Source organism: Muntiacus reevesi, chromosome 16, assembly GCF_963930625.1.
Source record: "Muntiacus reevesi chromosome 16, mMunRee1.1, whole genome shotgun sequence".
NCBI lineage: Eukaryota > Metazoa > Chordata > Mammalia > Artiodactyla > Cervidae > Muntiacus > Muntiacus reevesi.
This window is the reverse complement of record NC_089264.1, coordinates 28,779,451-28,799,577: the sequence shown is the minus strand read 5'-3', so window position 1 is coordinate 28,799,577 and position 20,127 is coordinate 28,779,451. Positions and strand designations below refer to the sequence as shown.

The 20,127-nt window shown below is 35.0% G+C and overlaps 1 protein-coding gene across 5 annotated transcripts in view; it reads left to right on the top strand.

The window, feature by feature from the left end:
* PDLIM5 (PDZ and LIM domain 5) overlaps window positions 1-20,127 on the top strand; it is a 226,911-nt gene that overhangs the window by 120,807 nt on the left and 85,977 nt on the right. For 2 of the 5 annotated variants that reach the window (XM_065907222.1, XM_065907223.1), the window contains exons 4-9: window positions 7,469-7,511; window positions 12,692-12,708; window positions 16,338-16,352; window positions 18,960-18,977; window positions 19,296-19,468; window positions 19,832-19,868. In XM_065907222.1, the coding sequence (XP_065763294.1) occupies window positions 7,469-7,511; window positions 12,692-12,708; window positions 16,338-16,352; window positions 18,960-18,977; window positions 19,296-19,468; window positions 19,832-19,868 (303 nt within the window). Of the gene's footprint in view, window positions 1-7,468; window positions 7,512-9,154; window positions 9,574-12,691; window positions 12,709-16,337; window positions 16,353-18,959; window positions 18,978-19,295; window positions 19,469-19,831; window positions 19,869-20,127 lie in introns of all 5 variants that reach the window. The other 3 variants (XM_065907219.1, XM_065907220.1, XM_065907221.1) reach the window with 2 other exon arrangements.

Sequence of the window (20,127 nt, the reverse complement as noted above, 5' to 3'; positions counted from 1 at the left end):
GAGGTCAGTGAGCCCAAAGATGGCCATGCTGTGGGAAACTTAGATAGAGCTCATCTCACGGAAGATGAACTAAAATTCCTTCTCTTCTCTGTATGATTGTTTATGAATTAAGTGTATTAGATATGGTTGAAGGCATCACCAAGACATAATGAGTAATGTGAGTAATCTTTATCAGTCCAGTTCTGTTGCATAATTCCTCATTTTTAAACACTAATGTGAACATTCGTTAGTGACTTTTATTAGCTAAAAAAGTTTTACTTTATACAGCAGTATTAGAAAATTCAGTGGGTGTTCATACAGTGAAGTTTTTCATGATCCCTTTGATTTAATCTTTATTAGATCTATTGCTTATTTTTGGTATTACTTTTCGTATACATTATTCTAACCAAGGCATCAAAATTCTGATTTCAAACACAATGTTGTAACTTGGAACTCCTTTCAACTATTCAGCCAGAAGTTCTGAAACTGGTTGTAATGCTTCAGGGATTTTTATTTTGGATACTGCTTTTATAAAAATCAATCAGCTTTCAAAATAGATTGTTCTAACCACACTGTGGGCTTTGTTCTTTGGATTCCACGAGCTGAGCATAGTACAGGCCAAGGCACTAGCCTCTCTCCCTGTCGTGGCTTACTGCCCTGCAGAAGCGTCGCACCAAGGGAAGAGAGAACAATAAGTGGATTGTTCAGTCCGTGGCACCGAGCCGTTGCCAGGATCTCTGCTGGTTTCAAACACACACACTGCACAAAAGTAACCTGTGACGATCACTGTGGTTGAACGGGAGATGTATATATTACACCATTGCTTATTTCCCAGGATTTGAACAGAAAAATGTAGGAATAATTATTAGCAATTATACATCAGTTTTTAAAACTTTGCCTTTACAGAATTGTTTGCTTTTAAGTAATCTATAACATTTCTAAAGTAGAGGAGCAGATATTCAGTATAATACTGTTCTTTTTTTTTTTTAATAATATTGTTCTTAAAGGCAACTATAAAAATTTTAATTTTGGGACGTAGTTTCACTTATTCATTTATTAGGATTTTCTCCTCAGGGAATATGGGAAATGTATATTTCAGTTTGGTGGAGCAAATGAGATTTTCCTCCTTAAACATTGATTAAATTATGCTCAGAGTATTTGGGTATTTTGCTTAACAATGTTCAAGAAAGCACCAGCTTGTCAAGAAAGATACTCTTTATAACAAAAGGTTTTGAGGATTTTGTGGATTGTAATGTTTCTTTCTCTAATTTTAGCCACCTGAAGGAGATTTAAGAAAACTTTTCAGACTGACAGAGATTTACTCTCTTTATTTAAAATAACATTTCTCAGAGGATTTTTCCCTTTCATAATTCCAACCTTGAGAAACGTTTCCTAAGTAAATGATTATTCTAAACAGGAGTTCCAGAAATGAGTATTTCAAGCTCATGGGTGTGGACCATGATCCACAGTGTTTTCTTCTTTAGGCAGTTAAAGGCTTTGAATAGCCATATGGTTACAATGCTTATGTAACTTTAAATTTTCTACATTTCTCTGATAACAGAACCTTTTTAGGAGGAGGGTGTTTTGGAAAGTAGTTTTCTGTGAAGCCTGCTTTGAGAAATAGCCTTACTTATCATAAGAAGTAGAACATGTACAGTGCATAAAATGTGAAAAATACAAGAAAGGAGAAAACATATCACTCACAGAGAACTTCTACTAAAATGTTGGTGTGTTACCAGTATTTTCCATGTGTTAATCATGCTCCATATATGCTATTTTATATTTTTCTTTTTTTACTTAATATCGTAAAGCAAGCATGTTATCATGTAATTCAGAATTCTTTCTAAAAATTATTTTAATCATTGTATAGTGTTTCATCATTTGATTTCCTCATTGTATATTTAATTAGTTGTTTCCTAGTTTTCACTGTTGTAAGTTATACTGTTCAGTTCAGTTCAGTTGCTTGGTCATGTCTGACTCTTTGAGACTCCGTGGAGTGCAGCACGCCAGGCTTCCCTGTCCATCACCAAATCCCAGAGTTTGCTCAAACTCATGTCCATTGAATCGGTGATAGCATCCAACCATCTCATCCTCTGTTGTCCCCTTCTCCTCCTGCCTAAAATCTTTCCCAGCATCAGGGTCTTTCCCAGTGAGTCAGTTCTTTGCATCACGTAGCCAAAGTATTGGAGTTTCAGCTTCAGCATCAGTCCTTGCAGTGAATATTCAGAACTGATCTCCTTTAGGATGGACTGGTTGGATCTCCTTGCAGTCCAAGGGACTCTCAAGAGTCTTCTCAATAGCGCAGTTCAACAGCATCAATTCTTCAGCGCTCAGCTTTCTTTATAGTCCACCTCTCACATCCATACGTGACTACTGGGAAAACCATAGCTTTGACTAGACTGACCTTTGTTGGCAAAGTAATGTCCCTGCTTTTTAATATACTGTCTAGGTTTGTCATAGTTTTTCTTCCAAGGAGCAAGTGTCTTTTAATTTCATGGCTGCAGTCACCATCTGCAGTGATTTTGGAGCCCCCAAAAATAAAGTCTCTCACTGTTACCATTGTTTTCCCATCCATTTGCCATGAAGTGATGGGACTGGATGTCATTATCTTAGTTTTCTGGATGTTGAGCTTTAAGCCAACTTTTTCACTGTCCTCTTTCACTTTCATCAAGAGGCTCTTTAGTTCTTTGCTTTCTGCCATAAGGGAGGTGTTATCTGCATATCTGAGGTTATTAATATTTCTCCCGGCAATCTTGATTCCACCTTGTGTTCATCCAACCTGACATTTCCCATGATGTACCCTGATAGCTCAGTTGGTAAAAAATCTGCCTACAATACAGGAGACCCTGGTTCTATTCCTGGGTCAGGAAGATCTGCTAGAGAAGGGTTAGGCTACCCACTCCAGTATTCTTGCGTTTCCCTTGTGGCTCAGCTGGTAAAGAATCCGCCTGCAATGCGGGAGACCTGGGTTTGCTCCCTGGGTTGGAAAGGTCCTCTGGAGAAGGAAAAGGCTACCCCCTCCAGTATTCTGGCCTGAAGAATCCCATGGACTGTATAGTCCATGGGATTGCAAAGAGTCGGACACGACTGAGTGACTGTCACTTTCACTCTGCATGTAAGTTAAATAAGCAGGGTGACAATATATAGCCTTGACATATTCCTTTCCCAATTTGGAACCCGTCTGTTGTTCCATGTCCAGTTCTAGCTGTTGCTTCCTGACCTGCATACATATTTCTCAGGAGGCAGGTCGGATGGTCTGGTATTCCCATCTCTTGAATAATTTTCCACAGTTTGTTGTGATCCACACAGTCAAAGGCTTTGGCATAGTCAATAAAGCAAAAGTAGATGTTTTTCTGGAAATCTCTTTCTTTGTCAGTGATCCATCAGATGTTGGCAATTTGATCTCTGATTCCTCTGACTTTTCTAAATCCAGCTTAACATCTGGAAGTTTTCAGTTCAGGTACTCTTGAAGCCTGGCTTGGAGAATTTTGAACATTACTTTACTAGTGTCTGAGATGAGTTCAATTGTACTGTAGTTTGAGCATTCTTTGGCATTGCCTTTCTTTGGGATTGGAATGAAAACTGACCTTTTCCAGTCTTGTGGCCACTACTGAGTTTTCCAAATTTTCTGGCATATTGAGTGCAGCACTTTCACAGCATCATCTTTTAGGATTTGAAATGGCTCAACTGGAATTCCATCACCTCCACTAGCTTTGTTCATAGTGAATCTTTCTAAGGCCCGCTTGACTTCGTTTTCCAGGATGTCTCATTCTAGGTGAGTGATCACACCATTGTGATTATCTGGGTCATGAAATTCTTTTTTGTACAGTTCTTCTGTGTATTCTTACAACCTCTTCTCAATATCTTCTGCTTCTATTAGGTCTATACCATTTCTGTCCTTTATTGTGCCCATCTTTGCATGAAATGTTCCCTTGTTATGTCTAATTTTCTTGAAGAGATCTCTAGTCTTTCCCATTCTATTGTTTTCCTCTATTTCTTTGCATTGATCACTGAGGAAGCCTTTCTTATCTCTCCTTGCTATTCTTTGGAACTCTGCATTCAAGTGGGTGTTCCTTTTCTCCTTTGCCTTTTGCTTCTCTTCTTTTCTCAGCTATTTGTAAGGCCTCTTCAGATGGCCATTTTGCCATTTTGAATTTCATTTTCTTTGGGAATGTCTTGATCACTGCCTCCTATACAATATAGGCAATGAATATATTTATCCATAAAGTCATTTTCTTATTTTAGATTAGTTCCTTATGATAGGCTCAAAAATTGATTTAATAAGTCATGAGGCTTGAGATTTCTTCAAGTCTTTTTATAAATAAATGCCAAATTATTTTCCATAAGAGCTGTAATAATGTGTCATCCTTCCAACAAAATAACAGCATATCCTCACAAACATTATGTATTAATTTGTTTAAAAATCTTGACACTATTGAAAATAAAAGATATTGTATCTTTTTATTTGGCTGTTTTGTTACAGTGAAGTTTGATTTTTTAAAAACTGGTGTTATTGCTATTCATTAATTTTTAAGATTTCATTTGTCATGCTTTCAAAATTTCCCAACCCACAGTAGTTTTAGTGTTGTAGGAGTGTGTAATCACACTTAAATGTAAGATTTATGTACCCTATTGATCTTTAAAAATGTAACTTATGTATGTTACAGATTTTATATATGTATTCTGTGCATTAAAAATGCTTTTCCTAATATTTTTAATGTGGGCAAGTTGACTTGTTCTGTTTATTAAAAAATAATATACTAAAATGAAGGCCATTTTAACAGAAATATTCAAAAATTACATGGCTTAAACTGTGAGCTCCTGTAACTATTCAAACAGAGGTCAAACATGTATCTGATTGGCATGTGATAGAGTAACTCTAAGGCTTCCTTGATAGATCAGTTGATAAAGAATCTGCCTGCAATGCAGGAGACCCCGGTTCGATTCCTGGGTCAGGAAGATCCTCTGGAGAAGGGATAGTCTGCCCACTCCAGTATTCTTGGGCTTCCCTTGTGGATCAGCTGGTAAAGAATCCACCTGCAATGCGTGAAACCTGGGTTTGATCCCTGGATCGGGAAGATCCTCTGGAGAAGGGAAAGGCTACCCACGCCAGTATTCTAGCCTGGAGAATTCCATGTATAGTCCATGGGGTTGCAAAGAACTGAACATGACTGAGCGACTTACATTTCACTTCAAGGAGCCTTCTAAATTTTAATGATTCTATGATTCATTTGGTAGTTATTTAAGTATTTAAACCAGCATAACTAATTTTTATTGCATATAATGTCAGCTCTTTCATTTGATATTTAATTATAAGCCAGTCATTTTTTTTCCACCTACAACATAATGCTTGTGATTTTCATGTGTAATAGACTCAATCCTGGAATTTTGAGGACAGGTTTTCCTCTTTTCTTTGACTGCTTTTCTTATTTCATGTCATTGTACTTGTGGGCCTTTATCAGAAGGTGAGTAGGCCAGATATTAAAAATTTCAGTTTAAATGTTTTAATGAATCCTATATTTTAAGAAATAGTTTTGTAGAACTTTCAATCCATAAAATATGGTAAGACTCGCTGTTCTTTAAGTTCTCAACAGATTAAGAGGTTGGACTCCATAGAGTTAGTGAAAACTCACCATTCTGGGGATTTTGTTGTTTCTAACGCTATTCAAGTAAGAGCTAACACCCAGAAAAAACTAAGGGGTTTGTTTTCATAGACGTGGGATATATGCATTTTATTCTTCTTGGAAACCACTTTATTCTGTTCAGGTTAAACATCATCTTTTGTGTATATTGTTTTTGTGTTAATAGAAGAGCTGCATATACCTTTAAGTGTCCAGAGGAAAAAGGATTCTCTCCTCTCTGTTACGGCAAAATTTCAATTGTGTGGTTTTAATAAGTAGATCCTTTGTCATTGCATCTTACTGTGAAATTTCAATGAAAGAAAGATTCCACTGTTCTGTTCTTGAACTTGTTTCCTTTGCTCATTATAATAACCCTATAAGTTAAAAGAGAAATTGTCTGATTGATAGCACACATGGAAAGTTGTGCAATTGTAGAGTGTAATTCTACATAGCAGTAACCGAATGTTAGCATCCATTGTGGTCTCTCATTATGTTAGCCAATTATTCAGTCCATGCTTGCCCTGGCTAACTAAATTAGTTGTTATTGGAAAATTCACTTGCTCCTAAAAATGCTGTTCAGAGTTCATTACTAGGTTATGACTGTAGAGACCAAATATCCTATGTTAGCTTCTCTGTAAGTAAAATGATCTCATGAGTTGCAGCTTAAAATTTATCACTTATTATTTACCTACTGTGGTTATATTTCTTGAATTCTGCACTTGCTGTCTTATCCTCAGTCTTGTGTGATATAAGAGGAGTTAGACTGCTTCTGACATTATTAAACCTAATGTATACCTTAATGCTGGGAAAATAACTTTAAATCATTAGGAACTCTCCAATCATTTACTGTCCTTGACTGCAGCCAGTGTATTATAATACATAAGGATGGTTGCTTTAGCTCCATTCTAGAAGTAATTTACTTTAACTCTGAAGTTCCTCCTGTGAAGAATGGGGATAATGATTGCTGCTGCTTTGGTTATTTGTCATGATTATAAGAGATAATTACTCCGAATCAATTATCGTTACTATTAGTCCATGCTAACCAAACTGACAGTAATAATACAAAAAAGCATAGATTAAAAATAATAAATTTATATATGAGAATACTTTTGTGCATGGATTTTTGTCCTCTTTTCCTTTTTGTCTTCTTTCTATACTCAATACTGATAACCTGTTATTAATACATGCCAGGCCATGCTAATACAGAGACTCAAGTAGGCCATGGTCATTGCCTTCACTGAAATTGTAGCCTAAGGACAGATCCATTAACCTGCACTTAAAATATAAATACAAAATTAATACTCCATGAGCCAGTTCAACCAGAATTTATTATCTTCACACAAAGATCCACGTGTCCTTTGGGCATATTAATGGATAATAAGAGAGAAGGCAGATACTGTTGGACAAAGAGATCAGTTGTTTGTTCCAGGAACTACTGAAAGTCATGTTTATTTCACTTTACCCTTTTTGGTGAGGGATAGCCTTAATTTAAAGGTTAAACATGGGTACGTTAGCAAACAGGATTGGTGTTTGTCTTTCCTCATTTGAATGTGTAGAGAACTGTTGAATACTTAGTGTATGAGTTATTGGATCTTACAGCATTTGAGTTTCATGAACTAATTAGTAGATTGTGAATAGTTAAAAGCATGAATTATGAAACTATAAATATGATTTAGTATATTAAGGTAAAAGTGAAAGTGAAGTTGCTTAGTCATGTCCGACTCTTAGCGACCCCATGGACTGTAGCCTACCAGGCTCCTCTGTCCATGGGATTCTTCAGGCAAGAATACTGGAGTGGGTTGCCATTTCCTTTCATTAATAAGTTTGCAAAAATTCATGTTTTCTTCCTTTTTCTTTTTTTTCCTCAGAGCATCTGCTGCACCCAAGCTTGAGCCAGTTCCTGTTCAAAAGGTGTGTTTCTAATCCAGCGTTACTGGGGTAATATTTTATTGTCCCTCCTGAACCACTCTAACTACCATTCCTGTCTCTGACCATACTGACAATCTACAGTTCCCATACAGTTTTTCCTCACAGTTCTTTAAAGATGATGAGGGATAGTGAAAATCAACACATAACAGAATTATCATGTAATTATTCCTTATTATTTAAACAATATAATTATTCCTTATTATTTAAATAGTATTTCTAGTGTCATATATTATCGGTAACTCATATCCAGATTTCTTACCTTCACTTTTAATTTGCCTCTTTATTCAAATAATCTAAACAGATTAAATAAGTGGTTACAAAAATGAATGTCACAATAAGTCTTCAATGACAGTTTACTGGTAATATTTAATTACATTTTTATATTTTCAGAGTATTCTTGGATTAGGTTTTTGGCAAGTACCCTTTTTTTTTTCTTATATATATATATATATATATATATATATATATATATATATATCTTCAAATTGTCCCAAACCATTATTCATTTACATCTAGTTTTGTGCTTTGGGGGTTTTTCTCCTTAATTTTACTTGTGCCTTTTCAGTGAATTTGCTTATATTGATTCCCTGAGGCATTAAGTTACTTTATCCCCCTCAGCTTTATTATTTCTGTAAGATTAGATTACTTTTTCTTCCTTTAAATTAAACATAATAGAGCTACCATTATGTACTTTTTAAAGAATTCAATTGTTTTTCTTTGGGGATGATAAGGACTTATTCTTGAATATCATAGATGATTAAGCTGGTTTTATTTTTAAATTCACACTTACTTTGTGATAGAGGTTTGCAAACACAAATTCTGTTAATTTTAGGTGGAATTGATCTTTCTTAGTTGTTATTTTTTTCTTTGATGTCTGTGAAGAAACATTTAAGATCTTTTTTTTTTCTCATGTTACTTTTGAGTATTTGTTTTGGAAAAGGGAAGAATTTTATTCCATCTTTAGCGATAACTCAAAAACATTCCAGAGAGAGAAATAGGTGGACTGTAGAAAAGGGAAAGGATTGATTTTGTTTAATTGTTTTGTGTTTTATTTTGGGGGCAATTTCTTGAATCAAAATAATTAGAATGTTCACATTTCTGAATTAGATGAAAATGAACATTCCTTCTTTTTTTTTAATTGAAGAGTTAGAAATGTCCAGCTGCTTCTGCATGAATCAAATAATTGTACTCTGGAGAGTAATTAAACATGTTTAAAAGATGGAATTGTAGTTGAGTCTCTGGATATTTTAAAATAAATGTTTTGATTAGTGATGTTTTGTTTACTGTGGGGTATTAAAAAAAATTTCCTTTGGAATATGTCTAAATTGGCACTTTAGGCTTTTTGATAACTTTCCTAATCTCTTTCCTAAATATTTTGAACTCCTTTCATTTTTTTAAAAAAGAATTTATCTACTCAGTATGTGCATCTGTGTTATGCATGTTGAGACCAGTTAGCATGCATGCTAATATTTTATCAGCTCATTATTTTTACCTGGAAATGTGTGAAGTTTGGCCTGCTAACATAATTGTGTTTGTCTTTTTACAAACTAGCCGTGTGTTCTTTTCAGTGGATCTGTTTCGCATGTCTTTGCCGTGTTGTGTGTGTTTGTTTTTATTTTACATAGGGAGAGCCTAAAGAAGTAGTCAAACCTGTGCCCATTCCATCTCCTGCTGTGTCCAAAGTCACTTCCACAACCAACACGGCCTACAATAAGGCCCCGCGGCCCTTTGGTTCCGTGTCTTCACCAAAAGTCACATCCATCCCATCACCATCGTCTGCCTTCACCCCAGCCCACGCGACCACTTCATCACATGCTTCCCCTCCACCCGTGGCCGCTGTCACCTCTCCCCCATTCGCTGCATCTGGACCGCATGCTAACACCAGTCTTAGTGCTGACCAGCGGTCATCCGCTCTGAGCGCTGGTAAACCTGCAGTTAATGTCCCACGGCAGCCCACAGTCAGCAGCGTGTGTGCCGAGACTGCCCAGGAGCTAGCGGAGGGACAGCGAAGAGGATCCCAGGGTGACAGTAAACAGCAAAATGGGTAGGTGGCTGAGGGTGCTTTCTGCTCTTATCAAACTTCTTTCAGGCGATTTCCAGGCAACACAATCTCCACCCACCCCCAAATCAGCTGTTCTCTGAAAGAAGGGAAATGAAGTTTCATTTGCTTCATTAGCATGTAATGTAGCTTTATGTTATGTACAATACAGCACTCTCTGCAAGGCAATTATAGGTTAATCCAAACCTAATTATGCATCCTGACCTGTTATGAATCATGTAACGGACTCTGTAACTCTTTTTCTCCAAGTTTGGAACAACGTGGAGCAGCTGGCCCTTATAATGCAAGGCAAATCTTGAATCCTTCTTTCTCAATTTTTCCATTCTTTTATGAGTCACCAAAAGTTGAAATAGAATGGTTGCAGTTGTGTCAGCTTATGTATCTCATGCTAAAGAGAGAGGAAATGAGAAACTTGTAAGAAGCTTTTTTTCTAGGAAGTTTTCTGAAGACAGAAAACAAATTTGCTTTTGACTCATGTCTGTGTATGATGCATTAGCTTAGGTCAGCTAGCTAAGCCACATTCTTTTCAGATAAACTTACACTGAAATTTAGTCCTTAAAAGCAAACAGTAATGAGAGGACAGTAACATTAACGGAGGCTTAAAAATTTCATAAACAAATTAGAGAATACTTTCATTGTAAACATTTTTCTAAAATGAATAGATTTAAAGCAGTGGACACTGAATATATAATATTATAACAACTTTCTGAGAATCCATTCCTTATAATTTTCCTCTATTTTTTGTTGCACAAATTTTTAAAAAATCGAAGTCTGTTCTCAGTAGCCGTCATTTATAGATGGTTATTTTATTTTTGGAATCCAGTGACTATCCTTTAAACCAGAGTCATTTCTGTAAAGTCATTTTGATCAGATTTATTGTGACAAAAGTGTCTTTTAAAAGGAAATAATCTGCATGCGTGATTGTTTTTAACCGATGTCAGTTCCCAGGAAAATATAATTAAAATAGTTGTGTAGTTAGGTCCTTTCTGAGATAATCCCTCCTGAATGTTAATTCAGGTGATGAAGGGGCTGTACTTTCATAGGACTGCTCCCATGGCAACCTGGGGGCTTTGAAAAAGAAGGCGGCAGGCTTCCAGGCTGCTGCTGAGAGAAAGGAGCAAGTCTGGAAGGGCAGTTCCTGCCCTGTGCGTGGTCTTGTGGTTGTGGTTGACTTGAAAGTGTTGATGTATATACTGAGGAAAACTAGTGCCCTTCAAAGAAAGTTATTTCTTTCATATGAGGAAGATAAATAGTAAGTAGCGTTGAGGTGCACTTGGTTGTCATTTTTCTGATTTGTCTATTTTAAGACAATAGATTTTAGAGTAATCAAAGTAGATATCATGAAAAGACAGAAGTGTGTGTGCTCAATTGTGTCTGACTCTTTGCAACCCTGTAGACTGTAGCCCGCCAGGCTCCTCTGTCCATGGTATTTCCCAGGCAAGAATAGTGGAGAGGGTTGCCATTTCCTCCTCCAGGGGATCGTACCAACCTCGGGATCAAGCCTGTGTCTCCTGCGTTGCAGGCGGGTTCTTTACTGCTGACCCTCTGGGAAGCCCCCTGAAAAGACAGATGCTGCCTGTCAAATGCTAGTCTCATGGAAGACTAAAAACAAAAGTTTATTTTGTTTGTTGAATTCCAGGTTCAGTAGGAAAAAAGTACTTCTTTTGAAGGAAGTGTTTAAGTTAAAATCTTTTCTCCTTCCTAACATTTCATAAAATTTTATAAGGAAGGCTTCTTAATAGAAAATTTCTAGAGATAAAAGCAAAACTGAGGTTACAGAAAACTATTATATTGAAAACACCAAGCTGAAACTTTGTGTTTTACGGGTATATCTTTGGTGATTCCTGAAATGACTTATTATTTTCAACTTTGTAGGCAGTGATATAGTTACAGGGACTTTACAACGGTTTCTTAGTCAGTTGACATGTAGTTATTGAGCGCACGTCTGGTGTCCTGCACTGTCCAAGATTCAGGACGAAAGGGACTATTATATATTTTGTATCATTAACAAGCAAGTTACTGCTTTGCATTTGTAAATTGATTGCATTTAAAAGTAACTTAATTTCAGGTGTTGACCTGATGTGTTAGCACAGTGAAAACTTGATTATCATGAAAACAAAAGTGTGGTGTTTGTGAAATTCTATAGACAGATTTGCAGTGCTCTTTCTGCTGTTTCTCTTACTAGATTTAGATCAGAGAAATCAAAAATAAATCTCACATTTTACTATTTACTAGTCAGTGATGTCATTTTGAAAAGCAGGTGTTTTGTGGTAGTAATGAATATATTTCCTTCATTGGGTGTCAAACTCTTTTCCTGAAATCACTGTCAGCCTTTTTACTAAGTGTGTGATTATTGAATTTTCCATGTTTTTATAGTGTTACAAATGATTGCAGCAAATGTCTTTCACAGTTGAGAGTTGTTACTTTTTATTACTCTTTATTTTAAATCCTAATTGCCAGTAACCAAAAATTTAGGAGTTTACAAAAATATAAAGTTAAATGCATAGATTATGTTTTTATTCAAAGCAGGAGGACTATTAGTTTTTATAGGTGTCCACTCAAATTTATTTAGTTTTATAATAAACATAAGACACAAGTGCTTATGAATTATGCATCATTACTGAGAAATAGTTATCCTAATAGTATGAAATCTAACAACTATGTTGATATTTTTAGAATATTAATAATACTATGCTAGCATTCCTGTTCCTTACAAATAATAATGGAACGAGGCACTTTTTAGAAATTTTTAGTCCATCTTCTTCATATATGAATTTGTAGTCTTGGCTTACTATTTTCTTTACTACTCTCTTTACTCTGCTGCTACTTAGAGCAAAATGGAGTTTTATATTCCAAACTGGAAGGGAATCTATTTTGCATCAAGTAGTTTGAGGGATTTACCTTTTTCCTTTCCATATGCTCTTGCATTATAATGTGCCACTGCTTTCAAGAGGTAAGTCTTTCATACTTTCTTTATTAATTTTAATTTCATTGGACTGCAGTCTCTTCTAACAGTTCGTGTGTGGTATTTTGATGAACCTGGCCTTGGAAGATACAAAATATGATATGGTAGTAATATTTTTAAATGCTTTTCTCTTTGCAGAAAACAAAAGTGACAAAGTTAGTATCCACATTACTGGAGAGGAAATATGGTGATTTATATATGAGTAAACAGCATGAATGCCTGATTTTTGCAAAATTAAGTTAAATTTTGCAAAAGAGCTGTAATTTAGAATAACCACATTTAGTCTTTTCAATAAGTTTTGTTTGCATTGCTATGTTGCGGTGAATTGCTTTATGGTAATAAATAGTAGTGTTTAACTTTCATCATGAAGTATATGTGGGGTTTGCTGTGTAACAGTTTAAAAGAGGTTATGTTGCAGGTAATCTGTAGCAGTCAAGACTGTTAGACAAGAAAGACAGAAGAGAAAGCATAAATACATGTGCCACTAGTGAATAGTCTATATTATAAAACTGAGTTGACTTCCAAATTCATATCAAAACCCAGTATTTCCCAGGTAAAATCTCTAAGAACCTTTTTGATTTCTCAGCCAGTGTTGCTGAAAGACGTAGAACTCTATGTGTGCAATTGTGTGTCATTGGCTGATAGAAGGTCTGTACACCTTTGCAATTAGTTGTGTCACAGGTAGTTGGCATAGACATTGGAAATCACAAAATCAAAACTTTGTGTATGTTGATATTGATGATAAACTAGTGATTACTAGCTTTAAAGTTGATAAAAATCACATTAGACAAGAACTCAATTTTGTGTTATGATTATTCTGAACATATGCTGAAATTTTCTTATCATCATACTCTAGAGTAGAATTGAAAATATGGAGTATCTTAGACACACTTGAGGGAATTAGCTATTGAATAATTATTATTATTATTAAATTAGAGCAACTTTATTCATGTATGGTTATGATCTCACTAATTGAACAGGGCTTCCCTTGTGGCTCAGCTGGTAAAGAATCCGCCCACAATGTGGGAGACCTGGATTTGATCCCTGGACTGGAAATATCCCCTGGAGAATGGAAAGGCTACCCACTCCAGTATTTTGGACTGGAGAATTCCATGGACTGTATATTCCATGGGGTCTCAAAGAGTTGGACATGACTGAGCGACTTTCACTTCATTTCACTTCACTTCAAGGAACATGTTACAGTCATATAAGAATATTATACACCAGTGCACTAGAGAAACATCCCCAAGCCCTGATTTACTGATTGTCTACTCAAAGTTAAATTCTTGTTAAACAAAGGCTTTCACGTAAGATTCCAGTGTAATAATTTGACTTGTAAGGGGGGAAAATGGGACTTGAAAAAATAACCACATTTAGGCTAAATGTATATTTTTTTTAATTCAAGGATAATATTCATTAAATTACTAAATATTACTATGCATTGTGCTCTGTGTTTTTAACTGCAGTATATGATTGAATTCTCATTTAAACTTTGAACCTTGAGAAGTTACTTAATTTTCTAAGCATGCAGCTTGTAAGTGATAGAGCTAAGATTGGAGCCTAGGGATTTTTGAAGCTAAGTTTTGGTGTTTCTTGCTCTGTCACCTGTTTGTGACCTGAACTTATTTCTGTTACTTTGAATTAGTGTTTGTTTTTAATGGTTATAGTTTTGATAAACTGAGTGAATTGAAGCTACATGAATGAATAATGTGCATAAACTACAGTTGGGTTTAATGGTACTTTTTTTTTTATATTGAGCAGCTGAAGGATCTATTCTAACAACAAATTTGTATTTGTATAGTTTTCAAAGTGCTTTCAAGAGCATGTAAACATATGCCCCTACAGGAAGTCTGAAAGATAGAGAAGTATCCATTGGATAGACATCTCTATCCAAAGAGAGAATGTAATCTGTTTCACTGTTGAGGGAAGAGAAGCTCCTGGGGGTTGCAGCTTGTGCAGGCATAGAGGAAGTGGGCAGTATAGTCAGGGTGAAAAGCCACGTCAGTCTGACTGCCCCATTGTGCAGATGCCACTGTGTTGTATGATGGGCTCTTCCACTTGGACACACTTTCTAAAATTCATGAAAATACCTTTTCAGCATATTAAAATTGACATCTTTAGACTTTAACCAATCAACCCTCTTCTGCTTACCCCTCACCACATCATAGAATACCTCCACCCCCACAACTTCATTTTGACATAAAACTTCTTTCTCAAACTTTGCAATGTTCAAATATGTTTCTAAGATTTTATTCTGGTCAGAGGAGGTTATTTTAGAGAACTGTTTCTCTACTATCTGAAGTGTCAAGGCAGAGGAGAGAGTACTTTTCATTGAATAATAAGGCTTAGAGAAGAGTAAATACCCATAAATTACTGAGATTAATTTAATCCCGTGTCTCACCCCCATTCAGCAAAACTCAGCCCTCTGTTGAGTTTATGACACTGACTTTAATGTGGAAATACAGCTTAGCTTCACTGTACAGTCTTAGCATTCAAAGTGGTAGGCACTTTTTCTTACTACATTTATAATGAATTTTTACTTACTCTGACTAAACTTTATTGTAATAGAATTGATTCAACAATGTGTTGAGAAACTATATAGAGTTAATACTTGTCTTCTTTGTATATAATGGAATGTGAATATATTTGTTTTTAATGGTTTGATACTTAATAGGCTATATGAATGAATTTTATTTTCCCTCTTTAGATGTTATTAACCTAGTTCTTTTACCATATATCAGACATGCCTTTCTGGGCAGTAATTATGCTGCTGCTAATATAGTACTCTGGAATTCCTATAAATCAGTTCTGAACTTCCTGGGATTTGCTTGTGCATGAGGGCAGTGGTAATAACCGACAGGGGAGAGTATGAAAAGTGAGTAATAGCCCATTGTTAGTGACCCACTGCTTCATCTGTTTTTCATCACAGTCACTACATTTTAAAAAATAAGAAATTTTCAAAAGTGTATCATTCCTTTGTAATGTATGGTTCATAATAATTCATCTGAGAGGACTATACTTGTTAATATATACTTGTTATATTATGTGAGAATGAAAGATTTTCTCTCAGTCTGCTCTAAAGTGATTTTAAAGTGATCTGTTTCTACATCAGACATCTAATTTATATTTTAATCTCTGACTTTTGTTAGCCACATTGTAGGATAAAATAAATTTTATAGAAACCTAGAAAAAAAGTTTTGAGGCTTCCTGGTAGCTCAGTGGTAAAGAATCTGCCTGCAATACAGGAGATGCAGGTTCGATCCCTGGGTCAGGAAGATCTCTTGGAGAAGGAAATGGCAACCCACTCCAGTATTCTTGCCTGGGAAATCCCATGAACAGAGGAGCCTGGCGGGCTGCAGTCCATGGGGTTGCCAAAGAGTCAGACACGACTTAGGAACTAAACAACAACAACAAAGAAAATATTTTAAATATTAGATCTTTCTCTCTTGGTATTAGTAACTTGAGGCTTGATCTAGCATTAACACACAAATTATTTTTCAGAGTTTTTGGAAACAAGCAGCGCTGATAAAACTGTTATCCAAATAATAACAATGTAATAGAATTTCAGTTAACACTTGTTCACTTTTGTTTGTCTGCCTTTTACATAATTATTTTGAAGCATGATGTTTGGTCTTAATTTTCATGTAAATTGAGTGTTTTGAATTTTGTTATTTCATTTTTTTCTTCTTTTTTTGGCCTCATCTATGTTTTCCATCATCCTGGGAACTTCAATGTCTTTTCCCCTCTATCACATCTTTTTTTGTGTGTATTATTCCTCCTTCAGTAACCCTGGCACCGTGTAAGTACCTAATCAGTGGTTTCTTTCTAATTTTCATCATTGTCTCTCTGTAACTTTTCATCTGGCTTTCAACTTAACACTGTCAGCAAATTTTATTAGTGTCTTCTCATGGCTTAGCGTTTTCAGATACGCTGAGGAAACTAGGAAACTTGTTTTTCACGTTAGAGAACTTCATATGAATTAGTGGGTGTGTTTAGAAAACCCACACTTCTGTAGTGGAAAAACTTGTCTAAATTTTCAGGAAGATGGATAGGTATTATAGAAAGCAGATACTGGAGTCAGAGATGTAGGTGGGGCCTTCCTTGTTTAATATTTTTTAAAAATTTGAATAAACTTGCTACTTTTAAGATCTATTTTGAAATAAATTATTTGCTCTTGATAGTTTATATTCTATCCCAAATGAATTTTAAAAATGAAATTATTCATATTATTCCCTTATTTAATCATAATCATAAGAGTCTATAGAGTGTCAAAGCCAGTAAATGTTTAGAAACTTTCTATCACTTGACATAAAACTTAAGCTGTGGTGAATGTCACAGAGTCTAAGATGTGCTGTACTTTTTCAAGTGTGTGGTAGCTAAAAAATATTCTTAAATGGTGTCATTTTATTAATCTTAGTGTCTTAGACATTTTTTTCTTTTGTATTTTTATAATCCAAACCTTTTATAGAGGATAAAATACCTGCAGCTGGCACCATTTAAGAGTAAACAACACTTACTGATGATAGAGAAATTTAAAACTATAAGTTTAGTAGCTTAAAAATAAAGTTTTTCAAATAATTGCATAAGATAAGGTGTTGTCTGTTTAGGAATCTGTCAAAGACAATGTATTTATGAAATAATGTTATTTTCTAATTTAAAAAATTATTTATAAAAGAACTAGGAGATTTTATTCACTATTAGTAAAAGGTGTTTCAGGTATTTCATTTTCAGGTTATTGAATTTTATCATAAATCATTTGAATTACTATTAAATATAATCATTAAATATTAATAGTATTAAATGCTATTATTAGTATTATATATAAATACTATTCTGTTATGTATATATAGATGATTTATATACATCTGTAAATATATATATTCCTATAGCCCACCAGGCTCCTCTGTCCATGGAATTCGCCAGGCAAGAATGTTGGAATGGGTAGCCATTCCCTTCCAAACCCAGGGATGGAACCAGGGTCTCCTGCACTGCAGGCAGATTCTTTACCGTCTGAGCCACCAGGGAAGCCCTAGATGATTTACAGTCTTTGAATATGCATTGCAGATAATTGTTCTAGCAATCATAAAAGAACACCATTATGTGATTACTTTTTGTTACCTACTCCGGGAAGCATTTTACCTACTTTACCTATCTTATTATTTCTCAAAACAACCCTTTAAGGTAGATAAAATCCCCATTTCTTAGAAGGGAGATATTGAAACTTGGAGAAGTTCAATGACTTGCATAAAATGTACACTGAGTGGAAGATGTGTGCTTAGAACTATTGTCTGACTGCACAGCTAGTGTTAAAGTTAATTCTATCATGTCACTGGGCAGAAATGTGTACTGTGACAGGTTTTGATTGTATCCCTGTTAAAATGACAGCAGTCGTGTGGCATTCTGATAGCAGTGTGATTTCCTAGCAGTGAGTTAATCTAACAGGTGTTGCCATGCATATCTGACTCTCTGAGGGCACTTCTCTGCTTGGATCTTGTACTGGGTATCTGCTAGTCCATACTCAAGTTCCTATTTCTCTTCTTCTGAATTGAAACTCAAAATTCATTAGTATTTATCCTGTTTTGCCTGGAGATGTTGAGAAGGGGGAGTATTTATAAAGTTACCTAGATCTTAAAATAAATAAATAAATAAAAAATAAAGTTACCTAGATCTTAAAGTGTTAAAATAATGTACATTGTAAATTCCTTAATATTTATGCTTTCATAATAGAAAAATGAATATTCTTAGCAAACTCAAGGTTCTTGAACTCTGTAGTTTGCAAATTCCTTTCATATATATTATTTCATTTAACCCTGAAGACAGTGCTACTTTGTGCATGATATTTTTATTTTATAAATGAAAAAATTGAGACTCAGTGAGATTGACTTGTCCAAAATTACATATTTGAAAAGTCAGAAAGCCATGATTTGTATCTTGGTCTTTTGATAAATATTTCATTTGTTTCCATTTCATTTGTATAACACTACATATCTTCACATTGATGGTCCTGCACCTAACTTTGTTTAGGGTGAGCTATATCTGTACACATAAATGAGAATACTATAGAAAATACCAGTTCTGATCCTTTTAAAAAATTGTGTTTGGAATTGCTGATTTAGCCTGTACCAAATTATTCCTGGTTCTTGGCCCTAGTGATGACATGATCATTTAATTTTGTGAAAGCCAACACATTTTAGCAGCATAGGGGTATTTAACCATGCTTGGGAATATAATTCATATCTGTTTTGTTAGCCAAAGGATGGATAATACAAGTAATTTTGAATTGTTTAATTTTAATTACTGTGGACTTTGCAATTTCTTATTATTTTCCTTCTTTTCTTATTCTTTTCTTTTCCTTTTCTTCATGTTGGAAATCTCTCTTCTGCTGCCTTCTTCTGTCAATTAAAAGGAAAATCCCACCCAAACGGTAACCTTTCTGTTAAATAGACATTTATACTATAATTTTATGTTATCACATAAGTACCTTTTTTTAAAACTTAAAAAGCCTAGTATACTTTTTAAAAGGATGCTTTTTTTTAAAAGAAAAAAATGTGAGTATACCTGAAAGTCAGACATGACTGAGCACACACACATATGTCACACATACTTGAAAAAAGCAAAATATACAAAAGGAATATTGAGGCTTAACTGTATAACTTGTAAATAATATGGGAGAGGATATTTTAGCCTTAATGTAATTAAAAATATTTTAATCTTTTTTTTTTTTTTTCCTTTCTTAACCTAGCCCACCAAGAAAACACATTATGGATCGTAATACCGAGTTTTATCACATACCTACTCACAGCGATGCCAGCAAGAAGAGACTGATCGAGGATACTGAAGACTGGCGTCCGAGGACTGGAACGACTCAGTCTCGTTCTTTCCGGATCCTTGCCCAGATCACTGGGACTGAACATCGTAAGTAAATAGCTAGGGATTCTAATGGATGAATACTTTTTTTGCCACAGAGAGTAGCATTTAGACCGCTGGACAGTCACTGGGAAATAGTAATATTCCTGAAACAGTTTGCTTTTAAATTATGCCTAGTGAGACTGTAAATAGTGGTACTATAAATAAGCAACCAGCCCAGAAGAGTTATGTTAAAAAAGTACAGAAATATTAATAGTTGTAGTACTGACTATAGTACAGTCAATAACAGTATAATGATAAGGAGTTTTTTAGTGGCTCTGGTAACTTAACCGTTTGGTATTAATTGATAAAGGTAATTGCTTAAAAGTTAAAAAAGCTAACTGACACTGGACATTGCTTATTTTATTTCAGTGAAAGAGTCTGAAGCTGATAATACAAAGAAGGCAAAGTAAGTGGTTCATTTTTTTGTGAATTGAATGCTTTCCTTTTATGGATGGTCTCTGGTTTTGTTTTCCACCTTTTCAAGGGACTAGTATGGCGTTTTGTCTTTACAGCTAGGGGCTTAACTTGGGTGCCTTTTGTGGTACTTATATACATGATTTAGAGGTTTTTGATTTAGTTGATAATGTCTGCATTTTTTGTCTGCGGCCTGTTTTCTTCAGTATCGAAGTAAGTGGGCAGAAGGGTATATTTGGGGGTGCTTTGCT